The following is a 14,265-nucleotide window of genomic DNA, read 5'->3' as shown; positions in this document are numbered from 1 at the left end:
AAAAAAAAAAAAGAAAAGAAAAAAAATACGCACACACACAATTTGATAAATTGACATGTATATACCTATACACTTTGGTCCTTCATCCCTCCCTCCCCTGCACACGCCCTCTCCCCTGCCTGGGCAACTTCCAATCTGCTTTCTGTCACTGTGGAACAGTTTGTATTTTTACTTTACTTTAAATTACTCTATAATTTTACATAAACAGAATCGTGTCTGGCTTCTTTTCAGTCAGCACAATCAGTTTTGGATCCATGCACAATGTCACATGTATCAACGGTCCTTTCTTGATTGCCGAGGGGTGTGCCTTTGTGTTGACCCCATGGGATGCCAGTCCTTGGACATGTGCTTTCAGTTCTCTTGGGTAAATGCTAAGGACTGGGGGGATCTTAGGGTGCGTTTACATTTTGACTCCTGAACTGTTTTCCCCACTAACCATCTCTCTACCCCACCAGCGAGGTTCTGGAGTTCCCGCTGCTCCACCTCCTCACCAACAGGTGGCATAAACAATCCTTTTAATTTCAGGTATTCTGATAATGGTGTCGTAGCTCATTGCAGTTTTAATTTGCACTTCTCTAACGACTAATGATACAGAACATCTTTTCATGTGCGTATTTGCTAGCTTATTTTTGTATAGCATCTTTTAAAAATCACTTGCTGCTTATTTTAAAATTGGTTTCTTTTGAGTTTTTGGAGCTCTTTATTCAGGTCCTTTATCAGATACTTGCTTTACAAATATTTTCTCCCGGTTGGCTGCCCATCTTTTTTATTCTCTTAATAGTATAATGTCTTTCAAAGATCAGAGGCTTAAATTTTGATGAAGTCCAACATCTCAGCTTTCTTTTTGATGGATTGTGCTTTTGATGCAGTACTAGAAATGTTTGTCTGTTCCAAAGTTTTGTAATTTTCGGCTTTCCACTGTGGCCTTCTTCTATTACATTTTGGGTGAATGCAAGGTATAGGTTGGCATTTGCTCTTCTTGTCTGTGGATACCCACTTGTTTTACCACTATTTGTTGAAGTAACCATCCTTTCTTCACTCACTTAGCTCTTAGAAATCACTTGTCTGTGTATGTGTGACCGTTTGTGGACTCTGTCAGGTTCCACTGGTCTGTTTGTCTGACTCCATACTATTTTCCACACTTCCTTGATGACCATAGCTCCCTGGCTTGCTAAAAATGTAATTATCATCAGAATAATTCATGTATCATTATTTTTAAAGAAAGGTGGCCGCCTCCTTCCAGCACCCACATGGGGCCTCCCTCTGACCTCGTTCTTCTCTCCCGCTGGCCTGAGCTCTTCTCTAGGGGCGCTCCATGCAGAGGGGACTACAACACCCAGCTGGCCCTTTGTTGGAGCTTTTGTCAAACCCTGAAGAGCCAATGTGGCCACTTCCTTAATCTGTGGGCATTTGGTGGCTTTGCAAGAGAGTGAGAATGGCTGACTAATTCTCTGTCCCCTCTCACCACTTCCTACTCTCCCTTTCTTTCTCGGTCACCCCCTTATCCAGAGCAAGGTGGAGAGAGGCTCTTAGGAGGTTTGTGCTGGTTGGTGCTTTGCAAAGCATCTGTAAATGGACACTGAGCTTCGCTGAGGTCAGGGCAGTGGGAGAACGTCTCCATTTTGCAGACAAGGCAACTGAAGGCCCTAGAAACATTATGCCTTGCCCAGAGTCTTGCAGCAGGGAAAGTGGAAACACATCTTGACCCCAGGCCTTATGACTCCATATCTGGCAGTCTTCCCGCTGTACCTTAGGGGCAAGTCTCAGGCTGTCCTCTCTTGTTCTGCCTGGTAATTACTGTTTTCAGCTGTAGGGGTTCCTTGGTCTGGGCCCCACGGGAGGGAGGTAATTACATACTTCCAGATGCCCTTACTCAGCAGCTCCTGGTTTGTCCCTGAGGCCAAGCCCAGTGCTGACCTTTGCCTGTCCCTCACCCTTCGTAGGTCAATGGCTTAGACTTTGATTGATTCCCTCTGTTTTTCTCTGGATGGGGCCCCTGGTTGTACCTCCTTCAGAGTGCCCATAAATTCTGTTTATTCAGACTGATGGGTATCCTCTGTTCTAAGGGGACAGCTAGCACTTGTCTTTCTGCCAGCCTCGCCCAGCTATGAGAAAAATCGTTCCCTGAATGATAGAGTCCTACGATGCTCTTCTTGAGGAAAGTACTGCCCCTTGGTAGGGTGCCTCTTTACTCACCCCCTTCTAAGCTCCCTACTCCAACCTTCAACCCCACCTGATTGGTCACCCTCGTGACTGGTCACCCTCAGCCAGAATTATCACAGGACCTGCCCCCAGCATAGTCCCCGTGAGCATCCTTGAGGCCACTTAGCTGCTTTTACTAAAAAGGCAGACTCCCTGTCACAGCCCCCAGGCCCTGTAGAACCAACTCTGCCTGCCACCTTGGCCTTGTCTTGTACCCAGCCCTCTTCCTTGCTCCTCTAGCCTGCAACAGGGCCAGAGGAATGACCTTTTTGGAGCAGGCTTCAGTGCATCTTTTCCAAGAGGAGCCCCGGCTCTCCTGGGAGCTCACCCTGACCCTGGGGGGCAAGGCCAGTTCTGCTGGCTGTGGCGGCCCTGCGTCTTCCTTGGTGGGCCGCCTGCTTCTTCTAGGATCCCTTCCAGCACAGCCCGGCTCTGATCTCCTGGACTTCTGGGCCCAGAGGAAGGCGGGAGGGTGTAGTGCTGAGCATCTGCCAACCCGGGGCTGGAGCTGAGGGGGCTGGGCTCTGGAAAAGGCCAGCCAAACCCACTCGGCTGTCTCTTTCTGCCCCTCCCCATGCCGGCAGGTCTTTGGATGGCCGGCTGCAGGTGTCCCATCGGAAGGGGCTGCCCCATGTCATCTACTGTCGCCTGTGGCGATGGCCTGACCTGCACAGCCACCATGAGCTGCGGGCCATGGAGCTGTGTGAATTCGCCTTCAACATGAAGAAGGACGAGGTCTGCGTGAACCCCTACCACTACCAGAGGGTAGAAACGCCAGGTATGGCCCCTGGGCTGCCCAGCACCGTCCCCAGGGAGGGTGTGTGGCGTGCCTGGGGGCTCAGGGGCTTTGGTGCCAGCCCTGCCTAGGTGCTGAGTGGCCTTGCTCTGTCTCCTTTGGACAGTTCTACCTCCTGTGCTGGTGCCACGGCACACAGAGATCCCGGCCGAGTTTCCCCCGCTGGACGACTACAGCCATTCCATCCCTGAGAACACCAACTTCCCCGCCGGCATCGAGCCCCAGAGCAATATTCCAGGTATTCATAGGGGTGGGGACAGGCTGGGGAGGCAGGGTGGCCCCAGGCCTGCTCTGTCCCCCCCACTCCCTGTCCTCCTCTATCTGTGCAAAACGCAGGCCCTGGGCCCCTGACAGACCCGCATCCCTGCTGGGAGAGGACCTGTGGCCTCAGCTCCCCGCTGGCTAATGATGCTTTTCTTGGCACGAGGGGCAGCGTGACCCTTCCGCCCAGCCTCAGTGCACTCATTTATTTTGGAAGTGGAAATAGCAGCACTGTGTTTCTCGGCCGCCCTCACGCAGGTCCGTAGGCCAGGGCTGGTGTGCAGGCAGTGGGGACTGCGGAGTAGGGGAGCCCAGGGCCCTGGAAGTAGCCTGGGCTTCAGACCTGGGAAGGGTTAGAGCCTGGGTGGGAGCTGAGGCAGAGTTGGAGTTTTTACTCTGCCTGCTGGGAGAAAAGGGCTCCCCTGTCAAAGAATGCAAATGTTTTGAGAAGCCCCTCATTGACATGCAAATAATGTGTGAATCACCAGCACTCTTGACGTCCTGGGGAATTGTACTTGGCCACCCTTGGGCCAGCCACAGCGACTTTTGCTTGCTGGGGCAGTCATCCAGCTGCGCTCCTTTTAGAGCGGTCTAATTTGGACGTGGCTCTCACTCTAGCTTAGCTCACTGGCTGAGCGTGGCCCAGCCTGTGTGCTCGGGTCAGAGCGGGTGGGAGAGGCCCCCTATCCAGCCCTTTCAGATCCTTGCAGGTATCTCTGGTCTGGGGGTAAGTCATCTCCTTCCTGGGATGGCAGACCTTGGAGGCTAAAGCAGGGTCTGGAGGAGTGTGAGAGAAATGGAAAGCAGTCTCCCTGGGGCGCTGAGCCACATCCCTAGAGACAACAAATACGGACAGCAGCGGTCTGCAGGGGAAGATGCAGGGGCCAAGGGGCGGGCTCGAAGGCGCAGCTCTCCAGAGGCCAGAGATGGGGGAGGCTGAGGCAAGTCCAGAAGCCTCCCCAGAGGGCGTGGGGTTAACTTGACCTTGAAGAACAGGCAGAAGTTAGTCTGGCAGCAGCTCTAGGAACAGGCATTTCAGGCTTGGGAGTTCATCGTCGTCGGCGTGCTGTCTGGTCCAGACAGGCGGAGCAGGCAGAATCCAGGAGTGGCCACCTTCACTCCTAGGCCGTGTTCCTCCAGCACCCCATTCTGGGTAGCAACGTGAACCCTTGATGTATTTGCAAATGGTGTACCAGGGCCAAGCTGTGCAAACCGTTTAATGGGCCACCTACCTTCTGATTCCAGAGACCCCACCCCCTGGCTACCTGAGTGAAGATGGAGAGACCAGCGACCACCAGATGAACCACAGCATGGACGCAGGTCAGTTGGTGGAGGCGTACTCAGTCTCAGCAGAGTGGCTCGTCCTGCCCGCCCTTCCCCTCCCCACCACCCTTCGCTCCCTCCTCTCTAGCCAGTGTTTATAGAGTAACCACTATGTGGCAAATGCTGAGCTTACACATCATTGGAGACGGAGAAGTTGGTCAGCAGTTGCTCTGCTGTCTCATATATGCCTGGATGGAAGACACAATGTGTCAGCTAGGGCACAAAATAGGTCACTTAACCTGGTCAGGGAAGGAAGTGTATCTTGCACTGTAGACTTTTTCCTGAGTTGAGTCTTGGTGCTGCATAAGCATTAGCCATGCCATCCGACTGGGCAAAGGGTGCACCAGGCAGACTTGTAGGGGTCCTGAATGGGAGAGCCTGGTGCATTCTAGGGACAGTGAGAGCTCAGTGCGGTCTGAGTCCAGGGATATCCAGCCCAGGTTGCTCAGTAGGGCTGGCATGCTCCGTCCAGAGAGGATGACAGAGGGCCAGTCATGTGGGCTTCAAGCTGCAGATCTTCCAGCCAGGCAGAGCACTTGGCCCACAGCCCAGGGCTGATGGGGGCTGCTGAAGGCCTTAGGCAGGCCTGTGCCTCAGTGAGATGTTGCTGGCAGTAGGGTGGAAGCCAGGCTAAGACACCGGAACAGTTCACGTGAGAAGCAAGGAGAGGCAGCCTGGGTAGAGAAAAAGATCTCCAACGGCTACAGAAGCAGCTATTTTTTATGGTGGTCAAATGTGATCACAGTGCTCCTACCAGGAGGGATCCAGCCTAGCTCTCTCCTGCCACATCTCCAGATGTTTCTCACGTCATTTGTTATGGGACCCAATTGGCCGCAAACCAGCAGCTTCTTGAACTGAACCCCAGCTGCCACATAGAATGTGTGCGGTGTTGTGTGTGGCTGGGTGAGGAGGAGGAGGAGAGAGCCCAGCAGATGTCCCATTCTTACGGTGGCGGGCATGCCTTGTACACACAGAGCTGCTAGACATGGCGGAGCCACCTACCCCTGCACACAGCCCAGAAGGGATTGTGCAATTCCCCAAAGAATGAAACGGGCTCACAAATGTGTTGTAAACGTAGTTGCTGAAATCCAGCCTGGGTGTTGTGGCACTTAGGGGTTGAGCTCAGCCCCGACACACACACACACCCTGGTGAGTGGCTGGCCATGTGGACCCAGCTGGAGTGCACTGAAGACCTTCCTGCATTCAATGCCAAGTGACCGCTGCAGGCTTGCAGCTATTAAAGGCTGGCATGGGAAATGGGCCAGCTAAGCGGTCTCTCTCCAGCTGCTCGATTTCTTGTCTGCTTTCTCTCCTCCCCGTTCGCTGCTCTCCATATCTGTAGAATGATTACTCTTGTAAACAGAGCTCAGAGGGGAGGGGATGTAGATGGGAAGGGCAGCATGTTTGCACCCTCTCCTCCCTGGTTTCTCTTCCCTTCTGCCCCCTTTCTGTGTTCCTTCTTTTTTTCTCTCCTCTGCCCACATGGCACTATAGTGATGTATCTAAAGGTGACACTAGCTTTTGTGGCCCCGGGCCAGCCTGTGCGTGGTTGGGTAGAGGGCTCCTATTTATTCTCTCTTCTTCCTCAGAGTTCCCCATTTGGGTCCCAGTTCAGTTGCTCAGGGCTTGACTTCCCTCCTGTGTGAGGCATGGCAGTGTCTCAGGCCAGCAGGTTACCTGTTCACCACGGGTCTCCCCTGGCCAGCGTGGGCACCTTTCAGAGCAGTGAGAAGGTCCCACAGCCTTCAGGCCACCACAAATTAGAAATGAACATTTATTAAGTGCCTACAGTGTGCCAATCATGGCATGAGCATTTTGATATGCACGATCTCCGTGTTTACATGTCACCCAGTAGATGATATTATCCCTACTTCACACCCAGGGAACATGAAGTCTTAGAAGGTTAAAGGACTTTGCCAAAGTCACACGGCTGGTACATGGTGGTGTGTCCAAACCCCATGACTGACTTTGAAATGTTGATCCTCCAGTGATTTGTTCAGTGTCTCCATTTGGATTAGGTACCACCCTGGAGAAGAACCCTGTGGCTCATCCCTTGCCCTCAAGGAGGTTACAGCTCATTGGGTTGAAATAAAAGACCTCTAGAGGCAGCTTGAGAAAGCATGTGCTTGAGGCCAGGTGCAAGGACAGTCTCCAGGCCTGGTTCGGGGGTCTGGAAATCTATCCCCCAGGGATATTAAGAAATCAATAACTCCTGTAGCCTCAACTATACAGGAACAAAGGGGACAAGCAGGACGGTGCTCTGTGAAGGGGCAGCGACTGGATTTCTTTGAAGGGGGCTCTGGGATGGAGAAAAAAATCAGAATATGAATTAGGAGGAACTGGACTTTCCCTACGCGCACTCTCCTGTCTTGCACAGAAGGTCAATCTAGCTCAGGATTTCTGAGGCAGGACCTGTCAGTGTCCTAAGATTGGCATTTCCTGAGCATAAAGGACTGAGAGCAGAACTGGGGATGCCTGGGTCACCTGGGGTGGGAGGCCAGCCTTCCACCACCTGGGGCTGTGGGCATGGCTTCAGGCTCCTCTTATTTTCCTGGAAGCATAGGTAACAGGAAGGTCATGTAAGCTGAAGAAAAAGATGCCACCTACCCTAGTTGAGAAGGCAGTACGCCAGTGCTGGAGCACTGGTTAGGGTCCTAAAACCATCTGTGTGGAGGAGGCCTCTGAGATCATCACCCCATCAACCCTTGTTCCACCAGTGGAGAAACTGGGGCCCAGGGCGGGCAGTATGGGCCAGGGCATGAGGTTAGGTCACCTTCTGGGACTTGGCGCTCAGTCTGGGCTCTCCCCATAGGATCTTTTATTAAGTCTTATCACTGTGTCTCACCTTTCAGGTTCTCCAAATCTGTCCCCAAATCCGATGTCCCCAGCACACAATAACCTGGGTAAGTATCTCTGTCCCATGCCTGGAACCCACCCTGGCTGCTACACTGAAGGTGGGGCTCCCAGCCCCTCACCCCACCATCTGCCCAGCTTAGCCGCTCAGGTTTCTGGTTATAGTGACTCAGGTCACCTCAGAACGTGGAAACCTGAGACAGTGGTGGCAGAAAAGGCAACCATGTGCCGGGTTTGTATTTCACCTGAGTGGCGGTCAGACGTGAGTGAATGAAAATCCCCCAGCGCTTAGGCCCAGGAGATGAGGGTCTGTGGTGAGCCAAGCACATACGTGTGGTTTGGTGCAAAGCCACGGCGGCTATGCAACTCCACCCACCGGCGTTCACAGACTTGCTTCAGATACACGCATGTGGACTTTATCTGAATATTTCATCTTGCTATAATTTATCTTTTTATTAAAACAGCAACGTATAAGCAGGGGTGGGGAGTTATGCCCATGATCCCACCAGCCAGCTGTCTGGGATCCAGCATGTATGCCTTCCTGTCTTCTCTGTTGTTGTGCAAACGTGTTTCCATATTTAGATGCCTAGTTTACCACTCTGCATTACCTCATGATGTTTTTGAGCAGCTGGCCCCTCATTTCCCCAACACCCCTGGATTGTTGGGCTTCTGGCTCAGTGTTTCTAAGGGTCACTCTGCCAGCCCTGGCAGTGTCCTTCAGTTCTCCAGGCTGGGACAGGCTTCTGGAGTCCTTGTGGCTTCAGCGTGGAGCCTATTTCGACGGGCTCAAAACAAAGGAAATGTCTGTGTCATTTTTATGGAGGAGAGTTTCTGGTCTTCTGAGCTGGTAGTGTTAGAAAATGTGATTTGGGTTTCGTTTGAAGCTTTATTGCTGGAACTTACTCTGTGGCTCAGGAAGAGCAATGGTTAATGTCCACATGTGGTGAATCAGAGTGCACTGGACTGGCTTTGGGGCCCGCTTGTTTTCAGACCTTGACCGAGAGTGTCAGATAAAATTCATCATTTGGAATATTGGGAGGTGCTTGGGAGCACTTTAAACAAGCTACCATGTGGGCAGAGTGACATGTGACTTTGGGGGATCTGTTTTAACATCTCACTGTGAGCACTGGGCTTTGCAGAGGGAAGGTCATGTTCCTGATAGGAAAGGACTGAGTTCTTAAAAACAAACTCAGGAGGCCCGAAGCCATGGGAACACTCGAGAAACTAAAGGCCATGACTGCACACTTAACTCTGGCTTTCAGCTTTTGAGATGAGCTGGTTTAGATTTATTTTCTGTTCACCCTACTATGGTCAAGGCAGCACATTCAGCCAACAGACTCTGGGGTCAGCACTTGGCTTTGAAACCAGAGGTCACAGGGCAGGTTGGAGGTGGCCGCTGCCCAGCTCAGCCGTTTAGCAAGCTGTCCCAGGTGGCATTTAGCAGGGACCACCCTTAGATCATGGAGTCTAGGATGAGGGGTGAGTCAAGCTTGGACCCTTGCCCCTTCTTCACATGCTTATCTGAGAGTGGATGATTCTTAGGTCATTTCTGACAAAGGCAGGAACATCCCTGAGCTGGCCCATGGAGCATGGAGGCCACTCATACTGGCCTAGTTACTCACCTGCCAGGAAGGTCTGAATCGGGACGAATCAGCCAGCAAGTCAAGAGCAGGACCAGGGCGAGACACTGGTGCCGGCAGGCCCAGCCTCCTCTCTGCTGGATGAGCCCCTGCGCCCACTTTTCCATTCAGAACCTACCTGAGAGCTGTCACAGATTCGAGGCACCACAGTGGGAAGGGGTGAGGTGAGGGTGATGGTGACGATGGCTGGCATTTCCTGAGAACTTCTGTTTATTGCTATTCAACTGCTTCATGAGTGTTAATCTTCATAACAACTCTGTGAGGCATACTCTTAATTTTATAAATTAGGATATCATAGAATAGGGTGGACTCGTTCATCCTCGATCCTCCTTGATCCATAGCATGTCCACCATGGCAGCAGGACTCTGCCTTGCTGGGCCATTTGGACCAGCTGTCCCCACCTGCCTCACTCAGAGAATAAGGTTCCAGAAGGGACAGGCAACAGGCTATGGTCCCCGGGTAGGAGCCCTGCCAGCTTGCCTGTCTTCCTCGTTCATTCCCCAGGTACTTCCGTCTGGTCACCATGTGCCTGTCCAGGTGGGGGGACCAGAGGGAGAATCCTAGACCCTGTTGTCAAGGTCAATGGCCTTGTTGGGATTGATAAGTTGGGATTATAATTAATTATAAAACAAGAGGTAAATGCAGATGAAAGTACTGGGAGTGTTCAGAGGTCAACACCAGGGCCTTCGTGGGGATGTCTGACCAGGAATATCCTATCCTCAGCATTTGCCAAGTTCCTAGTGTTCATGAATGCTGGGGTCCAGAGTGGGGGCGACATTTGGGCATTCACAGCCTGCTGGGGTGGCCAGGGATCCATGTTTACCTGTGATACCTTGCTCCAGGTGCCAAGGGAGCAAGTGCAGAGGAAGGGGATTGTGTGTGCCAGGAGGAAAATATGATGGGCTAGGACCACTTGAGCCATGTGACACATGTGAGCATGAACTTGAAGGACAGGGGGCTACTATGAGGCCAAGTGGAGGGAGAGACCTTCAGATGGGAGGGCAGGATGTGTTCAAGGACAACTGGCACTGTGCTGGGTGGCACATTGGGGGACTTGGGAAAGATGAGGCTGAAAGGGCTCGTGATGTCCCCTTGGCCCTCCTGCCTACAGAATGAAGTTGGTGGTGGGCTCCAGATGGTGAGGGGTTTATCACCCTCCACAGTGGAACTGCTGGGGGGAATTACTGGAGGAAAAGCACAAAGTCCCTGTGGCAGCCGCTGCTGCGAGGCAGCTGGGAGGGACGCATGCTTTAGGGAAATGTGGCTGGCAGGGGCGGGTGTCTGGGAGCCGGTCTTGAGCCTGGATCCACAGGCTGCATTGGCCAGTGTGCACTAGGACGAGTGAGGTCTCCTCCCCAGGCAGGAGGCGGGATGCGTCTGTGACCTGGACCTCAGTATGTCCTTTAAAGAAATTATTACAAAATTATTATACAACAAGGATGAAAGGACTTCCGGCTTCTTTGATTTCCTCCCCCTCCAGGCATGGGTCCTGGGCTTAGGTCTGGGGAAGACTGAGTGTCCTGCCACAGTAAAGCCACTTCTGGCAAGGAGCCGTGGCCTGGTGACTGGAGGAGGAGCCCCCAGGCAGGGGAGGCCCCGCTGGGCATCTGGAGCCCAGGAGCTTTGTTTTGCAGGGAAAGGGACAGGAGCAGGTGACGTTTCTCTGAGTACGTGTTGTGCTTGGTGAGTCACCTGGAGTTTCCTGGGCATTTGGGTCGGTAGGATTGGGGCAAATGGAGATGGAGGGAGAGGAGAAAGGTAACGCGCTGGGTCCTGCTGGGTGAGTAAGTTGTTCCCTGTGTTAAAGTGAGACATTTAGGGAGCGGCTTGACTGAGGAAAATGAGGTCCCAGGGAGTGTCCTGGGAGAGGTCGAGCTGGAGTTTAAGGAGGGGATGGTTTCCCAGAGTGCCGCAGGCAGAATGAGCCTTCCTCTATGCCAGGAGACAGAGGCCGGGGTGGGTGGCAGGGCTGCTGGAAAGTGGAAGGCCACCAGCCCTGGAGAAAAGGACAGGGGTCCAGGTCACAATGACCTGGTGCCAGGTGTCCTCATGCTGCTGCACAAGCCGTTTTCCTAGGGCTGCCTCTGGCTCCAGTCTTCCCTAAGCTTGCGAAATCACACGCAGGCCACGTGATGACAGGAAGTCACCCTCCCCAGGGTCCGGCTTAGACTTTACCACCAGGAATGGTGGTAGTTGGGTTGCAGGATCAAGAACGCGGGGTTCTTTCTGTGCACAATTGGTTGTTGCTCTGATCCTTGGAGAGAGGTCAGAATTGCTGCCCTGGATGCTGGGGACATAGCTGGCCTGGGCCTGCAGGGCGCTAACCCACTATGCAGCCAACTCCTTACCCAGGAGGCTGGGACATGAGGGCCATTCCGCATGGAGGGAATGTTTCAGGCACACTCGCTGGGCCTTCCAGGTCAGGTCCGTGCAGACGGAGGGGAAGGGCGGTCCAGGGAGAGGGAACAGCAGAGTGGGAGATGCAGCAGGATGGGTGTGGGACTGGAGTGTGGACTCTCCCGGACGGAGGCAGAGCTGTCTTCTGCAGGTGAAGAGACCCAGACGTGGCCAGTCCACTTGTTTTGACCTTGAGCCTTGTGGTGCCAGCTGGCCTGGCTGTTGCCCATTTGCAGCTTTCCCCTGCAGTAGAGAGTTAACTCCCTGCCCCTCCCCCACCTTTCCCTTTACTGGATCTGAATCTTTTGCACATGTTTTTAATAGGCATCCCTTAATCTGAGCGTTGCCTTTTGGGTTTTATTCTGTTTTCTTTTCCTTAAACAAAACAGAACGTCTATGCCAGCTTGGAACAAGGCTCAAACCTGAAGCCAGCCAACGCGTTAGCCTGGCAGGGGGCCAGCTGAGAATTAAGCACCGTGCCCCATGCTACCCGAGGAGAAGTCTGGCTGACACTCCACGGGGGGTGGCGGCAGGGTGGCTGGAGCTGGAGGGTCCTGCATCCCGGACACCTCTGCTCTGGGAAGGGAGGTTCACAGATGAGGCAGTGTGGCCGCGAGCAGCACTGCTTGAAGGCAAGGCCTTGACCCGTGACTTCCTCTACCACTCTAGGCTTCTCCTTGGCCTGGAGAAGCAAAACTGCCCTCCAAGGGGCACATCACTGAACCCCCTCATAGGTATTTTCCCAGAGGAGCCTTCCAATAGTGTCTTACATGTAGAACTGCTTCTGCATCTAAACTCTTGAAACCAGGGCCTGCTGGCTTGTTTGGTATGGGAGAGGGATTGCCACCTACCCCTGAGAGATGACCTTTAAGATTTCATGCCAGGACAAGTTTTGTTTTTCTTGAGGAACTAGTAAGCATTGTGCATTTGTCAACCAGAGCCATGTAACAGGTTATGTTCTCTTTTCACTTTGGCTGCTAGGAAGCTCAGGGCCTAGTGTTCTTTCAGTGACTATAAGTAACTTTATGGTTATCCCAGTCATAGCTTTTTCCTTTCCAGAGTCCAGACTTTGTATTTCTCATACTTAGCATGATGTGGATAAAGCCTTTGGTGGAAAAGAAACAAGGGCAATATATAGTTTAAAAAATAAAGTTCTATTGAAGGAAGAACCCAGAGGTGGTTGCCATACTTTTGTGTCCATGGCTTCTCTTGCAGAATTGCCTTTAGAAAGCAGCTGGGAGCTGATGGGAGTGGGGGATGGAAGGCAGGGGCATCTTTCAGTTGTTTGCAGAGAAAAGCAAGCACATGGCAGGACCATGGCTCTGGCTCTGCCCTGCTTCTGATCAAATAGCACTTTTTTAAAATGGAAACCCTCAAAACTTTGACACTGGTCTAATGACACCACTTCCCCAAACCAGAATCTTCCTACTGATGTGTCCAGTGTGTCAGCAACTTGAAGGGCTCAGATCTGCTTGGAGGGCCTCTTGGACTCAGACTCCGCGAAGCCCACGCTTCCCGGAGCCTGGTTTGGGACCATGTTCTGCAGGGGATACACTGCCTGCTCGTTTTGGCTGTGGTGTGTCACTGTCTCTGGGAACCTAGCTTGGTCTCTTTTTACCTGTACCAGGCCCGGGGAATTCTGGGCAGGGCTTTATGCCTTGGAGGTGAGGCCTGTGTGCTGTTCTCCACGTTGCTGAGATCAGCCAAAAGTTTGGCCCAGATCAGCCAAAGCTGCCTATTCAGGCCGACCCCTGCCAGAAGCACAGTGACCTAGATAGTTTGCTGTGGGTGTCTTCTGGTGCACTAGCCATTGTACAGACTAGGAAACTGAGGTCACAGAGGGCAGTCATGTACCCAAGTTCACACAGCAAGGTCAGCAGAGCCTGCACCTGGGCAGCCAGAAGCCCTGATGTGTTGCCTGACCACTTTGCATGCTTGGATTGCACTTGGATTTCTTTTCTTTTTGAAGTTTCCAAGGCAACATAGCTTACATTTTAGTGACCACAGTGTTTAGAATATCGCTTATCTCATTGGAATGCTGAAGCATCCAGCAAAGCCAGAGCCGGATGTGGCTGACGTGTCTCAGCCTGACCTCAGGAGCCAGGGCACAGGCCACAGATGCCCCTGCCTCGTCATTCCTCCCTTCCCCATTAGGCAGCTTAGACCTCTGCCTTCAACCTCATCTTCCCTTGCTCCCTGCCTAGAAGGGCAAGGGTGCTCTGCCACTCCAGAGGTGGAGGGTGGGCAATTCTTGACACCTCACATTGAGTGCCTGACATGTGCCTGCCCCTCCGTGAGCTAGCTTGGCACACCCACTCACAGCCCTGGTGGTAAAGAGGCTTCTGCACCCAGACCAAGGCACGGTGGGAACTGGGGCTCACAGAGAGGGCCTGCACTGCTCCGTGACCTGGCCAAGCATCCAGGGCAGTTTTACCCCTTGCAAAGCAGCTGGCAGTGCCTGGAGACATTTTTTATTGTCACCTCTTGGGAGGGGGAGGGGGATGTATGGTACTGGCATCTCATGGGTAGGGCCAGAAGGGCACTAAACACCTTGTGACATTTGGAGCCCCCTTTCTCCAAACAGCAGTCTGGGCCCAAATGTCAGTGGTGCTGAGGCCGAGGAGCCCAGTCTGGGGGTATCCTCCAGCGGGCACTTTCTGAGTATGTGACAGGCAGGGCTGGCAATGGTCTGCATCTCTTCTTCAGGTCCCTTCACCTATAGAAGGGACTGTGTGCCTGGACTCCTGAAGCTCAGGGCCTCTCTGTCGGCAGAGGTCACCCAGGCTCTTCCCT

The 14,265-nt window shown here is 53.0% G+C and overlaps 1 protein-coding gene across 3 annotated transcripts in view; it reads left to right on the top strand.

Annotated features, from left to right (window-relative positions):
• Smad3 (SMAD family member 3) overlaps positions 1-14,265 on the top strand; it is an 80,831-nt gene that overhangs the window by 55,014 nt on the left and 11,552 nt on the right. Inside the window, exons 2-5 of one of the 3 annotated variants that reach the window (XM_048793671.1) lie at positions 2,787-2,980; positions 3,105-3,236; positions 4,505-4,579; positions 7,435-7,485. In XM_048793671.1, coding sequence (XP_048649628.1) covers positions 2,896-2,980; positions 3,105-3,236; positions 4,505-4,579; positions 7,435-7,485 — 343 coding nt within the window. In that variant the 5' untranslated portion in view covers positions 2,787-2,895. Of the gene's footprint in view, positions 1-2,746; positions 2,981-3,104; positions 3,237-4,504; positions 4,580-7,434; positions 7,486-14,265 lie in introns of those variants that run through there. The other 2 variants (XM_048793672.1, XM_015480501.2) reach the window with 2 other exon arrangements.

This window comes from Marmota marmota, unplaced genomic scaffold (genome assembly GCF_001458135.2).
Source record: "Marmota marmota marmota unplaced genomic scaffold, marMar, whole genome shotgun sequence".
In the NCBI taxonomy this organism is placed as follows: domain Eukaryota; kingdom Metazoa; phylum Chordata; class Mammalia; order Rodentia; family Sciuridae; genus Marmota; species Marmota marmota.
This window is presented reverse-complemented; position numbering and strand designations above follow the sequence as displayed.